This window comes from Ctenopharyngodon idella, chromosome 10, assembly GCF_019924925.1.
Source record: "Ctenopharyngodon idella isolate HZGC_01 chromosome 10, HZGC01, whole genome shotgun sequence".
Classification (NCBI taxonomy): domain Eukaryota; kingdom Metazoa; phylum Chordata; class Actinopteri; order Cypriniformes; family Xenocyprididae; genus Ctenopharyngodon; species Ctenopharyngodon idella.
The window spans coordinates 49,984,175-49,989,586 of record NC_067229.1 but is presented as its reverse complement, the minus strand read 5'-3'; the positions used below and the strand labels follow the sequence as shown (position 1 = coordinate 49,989,586).

General features: G+C 40.7%; 1 protein-coding gene across 1 annotated transcript; it reads left to right on the top strand.

The window, feature by feature from the left end:
* Nucleotides 1-1,026: 1,026 nt before the first annotated feature.
* Nucleotides 1,027-5,201, top strand: kcnj15 (potassium inwardly rectifying channel subfamily J member 15). The gene is made up of 2 exons (XM_051911478.1): nt 1,027-1,180; nt 3,223-5,201. The coding sequence occupies exon 2, from the start codon at nt 3,224-3,226 to the stop codon at nt 4,226-4,228; it is 1,005 nt and encodes a 334-aa protein (XP_051767438.1). The 5' UTR covers nt 1,027-1,180; nt 3,223; the 3' UTR covers nt 4,229-5,201.
* The last annotated feature ends 211 nt before the right edge of the window (nt 5,202-5,412 follow it).

Here is a 5,412-nt window from a genome sequence, read left to right as displayed (position 1 = left end):
GGGGTAAATTGAGCCAGCGTTTTAACTTGCCCCACCATAAGGCACTGAAGTTAAGTTAAAACTCTGAAGAATAAACTGGTATAATTTCAGTTTATCTTTTTTCTAACTGGTTTAGTTTATCTTTTTTCTCGAGTTTATTTGATACAGTGTACAACATCAAATCCTTCTCAGATATGAACCAGAAGATGTTTTTGATCATATTTTCCCCTCCAGTCCCCAAATGGCCTAACATGGTAAAAACTATCAACCTTTTGACTAAAATGTTTATTAGTTTCAGTGACATTTATTCATTTCTAATTCAGTTTCTATTTAATTTTACTCAACAAACTCTGTTTAGTCTGTTTTGGGGAAGGATACAACTTTGGTGTTCAACATATTGCAATGCAAATAATTAAAGATACTGAAATTTCAACTTCATTTGGTTGGTTTTGTGTTGTTTAGGTTAGTTTAAAAAAAAAAAGGAAATACGATTATTTGTAAAAAGAAATTTGATTATTAAATTCATTTTTAAAAGAGGTAAATTATCTTTACAATTTCACATGATTTTGATTCAGATTGAGATGGTCAGTTTATACCCAGATGGAGCAACTTACCCCTAACCTGGGGTAAATTGAGCCACAGGAATTTTTTTAATAAGAAGCCATATTTTTAGAACCCTTGTTTGTCGTAGATGTATTCTGTTAATTTAAAATGATAGAAAACATCCTGAAATTACTTTACATACTTTCACTGTTCTTGTTTTGATGATTCGTTTCATTAATCAAGTCTTAATATCTTCAGTCATTTCTCTTCTCCAGTAAATGTATCTTGATTTAAGAATGTTTAGATGTTTGTGCTGGAAATCAAGACAGAAACACTGAGGAAGAACATCATGTTTGCAGTGACAGTAGGAGTGTGAAGATGTGTATCTGAATTTCAGACAGATCAGTGTGTTTAAGGGCCGAACGTCGGAGTGTTTGGACTCATAACAGTCAGAAACGGGACAGTAATGTAAGAATCACTTCACCGAGCGACTGTAGGAGGAGTTACTGAGAGAACCGGCTCTACTAGTTTCACTGTAATTTCCTTCTTTAGAGTCTCATTAACTGTCCTCAATATCATTGTGCCAAAGAGTCGCACACAAACGCAAGGACAATAGAGGAACAAGGACATTCGCTGGGGGGAAAAGTTCAGATTACAGGTAAGAGACGGGCAGAAGAGAAGGACAAACTCTCACTGGATCTCAGAGATTAAAGGCAGTTATGCTATTATGTATCTGCTCATTTATATATATATATATATGAACGTGTGCTTGTGAACTTGAGCTGCTCTGTTAATTTACAACTCTGAAGGACTGTTGATTAACTCGACTAACAACAACAACAACCGGACAGAGAGTTTCACCGCCGTCTGAAGTCTCAAAAGTGCAAAGAGTGAGAATCATCTAATGAGTTAAAGATTGTCATTAATAAAATGTGATGATGAGGACCAGAAGGAGAACTGTGATTGAACGGCCTCTTGTCTCTGGAGCGACTGGTTTGTGCTTGAGGAGCTGGACCCAAATGGTTGAATGATATTAATGCAGCCTGGAATCATAAATCACACCGTTTGGGTTCATTTGAGCCTGATTTCTGTCTCCTGATGGAGTTCGTGTTTCTCACCGCTGTCAGTCAGGCTTTAAAAGACACATAATGTTCAGTTATAAGGGTTCCTGCAGGTTTTATGAGTGTAAATTTAAGACCTTTGTAAGACCAAATAAAGAAAATTTAAGGAATCAATTGAAGGGAACACAATACAGCAATATGTTCTTGAAATGTAAATGTCTATAGGGAGAAAACAATGAGTTGTATTAGCAACACTTCCAACAGCTTGAATACGTCTGCTCAACCACTAGAATATGAACATTTACTGTATCTTCTGATCACACTGCAAAACAAATCACGTTCTTCCTCAGTATTTTTAGTGCAATTGTCTAAAGATTCAAGATACAATTACTGGAGATACAAAATGACAGAATATGAAGTCTTGTTTTCTGTGAAATTGATTAAAACTGCTTAAAACAAGAACAAATATCTGCCAGTGGCTAACCCTAAACTCAATGACAAACATTTGTTCTTGTTTTAAGCATTAATTTTGTTATTCAGTTTTTCAAGACTTCAATTTTACATTTGCATCTCAAGTAAAGGAAAAGAAAACAGGACAAAAATACTGAGGAAGATATAATTTTTTTTCAATGCATGCAACATTTAATGCCAAAACTTTATGAATTTAAAGGGGACCTATAATGCCCCTTTCACAAGATTTGTCTGTGTTTATGAAGTTTCAGCTCAAAATACCCCACAGATCATTTATTATAGCTGGTCAAATTTGCCCCTATTTGGGTGTGAGCAAAAACACGCCGTTTTTGTGTGTGTCCCTTTAAATGCAAATGAGCTGCTGCTCCCGGCCCCCTTTCCAGAAGAGGGTGGAGCTTTAACAGCTCACGCTTCGGTCGCTCAACAACAACAAAGCTGGAGAATCTCACGCAGCCAAAATGAGGATTGTCAGTAACGGTGTTCAGCCTTACATTGTTCAAACCGGAGTCGACACTGATGGAGAGACTCAGGAAGAAGTTACAACTTTTAGACGTTTCTGAATGGTTAGTGGATAAATTTATGTAGTTGCTGTGGAGTTGATTCAACTCATCCACTAGCATGTGCGTCATGTTAATCTTTTGTGTTGAATTGACCCTCGTTTGTGAAGCAGTCCGGCGTAAAATGACGGCATGTCAACAACACTCTACTACAACAACTCTTCCTCTTCTCTAAAGCAGCCCAACATGGCCCCGCCCCCTTTGTTGTGTGTTCTCGGGGGCGGGGTTTATGTAAATTTTAGGGTTTGTGATGTCACCAACCCAGGAAGAAGCTTGTTGTAGTCCCTACCAGCCGTTTGTTGTAGTCCTTAAACAGAGAATTCTGTAAAGGAAAATATCTCTCTTTGCATTGAACTTTGAGTGTCGTAACTTTGCAGATGTTGTTCATGATCAAACAGCAACATTACACACTAACTAAAGTTAAAAAAGTCAAATCATAATCAACCACCCCTTTAAGACTTTCTGCTCTGATTTAAGACCTTAAGATGAGAAATGAAATGATCTGAATAATGACTCTATTGTCTTTTAGAAGTGCTTTACAGCAGAGAGTTTGCATCATTGATTCTGTTATTTTCCTGCTTGAATTTTCACCTGTTTTCTCTCTTTCTCAGGATGACGGAGAACGTGCGCCGCGTGGTGTCCAAAGACGGCCACAATAACGTGAAGATTGATAACGTGGAGGGAATGATCAAGCTCTTCCTGCACGACATCTGGACCACGGTGGTGGACATGAAATGGCGTTATAAGATCACTCTGTTCGCCTCCACCTTCGTCATGACGTGGTTCGTGTTCGGCGTCATCTTCTACCTCATCGGCCTGAGGAACGGTGACTTTGACGCAGACCCGTCCTCCAATCACACGCCATGCGTGATGAACGTGGACTCACTGACTGGTGCGTACCTGTTCTCCTTGGAGACCCAGACCACCATCGGCTACGGCTTCCGGCACGTGTCGGAGGAGTGTCCTCTGGCCATCGTGACACTGGTGGTGCAGCTGGTCCTCACGGGGCTGGCGGAGATCTTCGTGACCGGCGCATTCCTGGCCAAACTGGCGCGACCCAAGAAGCGCGCGGGAACCATCAGGTTCAGCCGCTCCGCGGTGGTCTGCAAGCAGAACGGGAGGCCGTGTCTGATGGTGCGAGTGGCCAACCTGAGGAACAGCCTCCTGATTCAGTGCCAGCTCTCGGGGAAACTGCTGTCGGCCCACGTCACGCAGGAGGGCGAGAAGACCCTCGTCCACCAGGCCAGCGTGGACTTCCACCTGGACTCCAGCGGTGAGTGTCCGTTCCTGCTGCTGCCGCTCACCTTCTACCACGTGCTGGACGACCGAAGCCCGCTGGCCGGTCTCACGGCCGACGACCTGCCGAGACGAGAGTTGGAGCTGCTGGTCACCCTCAACGGCACTGTGGAGTCCACGGCCGCCACCTGCCAGAGCCGCACGTCTTACGTGCCGCAGGAGATCCTGTGGGGTTACGAGTTCAAACCGGTGCTGTCCAACACACACGGCGGCAAACTGGCCGCAGACTTCAGCTTCTTCGACCAGGTGCAGGTCTGCAGCGACCCGCCGACGCTCAACACGGAGAAGCTGCAGCTGGAGGAGGAATACAGACGGGAGTGAAGAGACCACATGATGAAGAAACAGATGGAAAACTGGTCAATCTTTCTGGAAGTCAGATCTTATCTGTGTGGAACGACGGCACCACAACCACAACCAGAACACTCTAGTTACTCCTTATTCATGTTTCTGGTCTCATTGGGAATGATTTACCAGTGACTATTTAAACTGTAATTTATTCCTGTGATCAAAGCTGGATTTTCAGCATCATTACTCCAGTCTTCAGAGTCACATGATCCTTCAGAAATCATTCTAATATGATGATTTGCTGCTCAAGAAACATTTATGATTATTATCAATGTTGAAAACAGTTGTGCTGATTCATATTTCTGTGGAAACTGTTATACATTTTATTCTTCAGGATTCTTGGATGATTAGAAAGTTCAAAAGAACAGCATTTATTTGAAATAGGATCTTTTGTAATATTATAAATGTCTTTACTGACACTTTAATGCGTCCTTGATGAATAAAAGTATTTCTTTACTTTAAAAATATATTACTGACCTCAAACTTTTGAATGGTGGTGTATCACAGTTTCCACAGAAATATGAACTGTTTTCAACATTGATAATAATCATAAATGTTTCTTGAGCAGCAAATCATCATATTAGAATGATTTCTGAAGGATCATGTGACACTGAAGACTGGAGTAATGATGCTGAAAATTCAGCTTTGATCACTGGAATAAATTACACTTTACTATATATTCACATAGAAAACAATGTTTGTCTTATTTAATGAGAATATAATGTCTTACTCCACCATTAATCGCTCTTGTTTATCATCCATCTTCACACAGAGACACTTTCACCATTCAATCTGTCCACAATTTGTATTTTCTGTGTTTTTGGATTGTTTTACTCTAATATATTTTAATCCGTTTAACAACTTCTGAAATTGTTTTAGGAAAAGTATTTGATCCATGTTTCTCCTTGAATAAATATGAGACTTATATTTGTGTTTTAAACCCAACAAACTGTGGAGAAAGATACATTGTCTTCAAATGATTGTATAGTTCACGACTGTTGTGGCAACACAGAGATGCTCAGACGGCCAGTGTGTGTGTGTGTGTGTGTGTGTGTGTGTGTGTGTGTGTGTGTGTTTTGGGGCAACAGTCGCTGGTCTCTGTTTATGAAAGGATCAACAGACAATGTGGGTGTTTCTTTACTCAAACGAGAAGAACAACA

Excerpts from the sequence above, each read along its gene's own strand:
- kcnj15 (XM_051911478.1), top strand. The coding sequence starts at position 3,224 with ATGACGGAGAACGTGCGCCGCGTGGTGTCCAAAGACGGCCACAATAAC.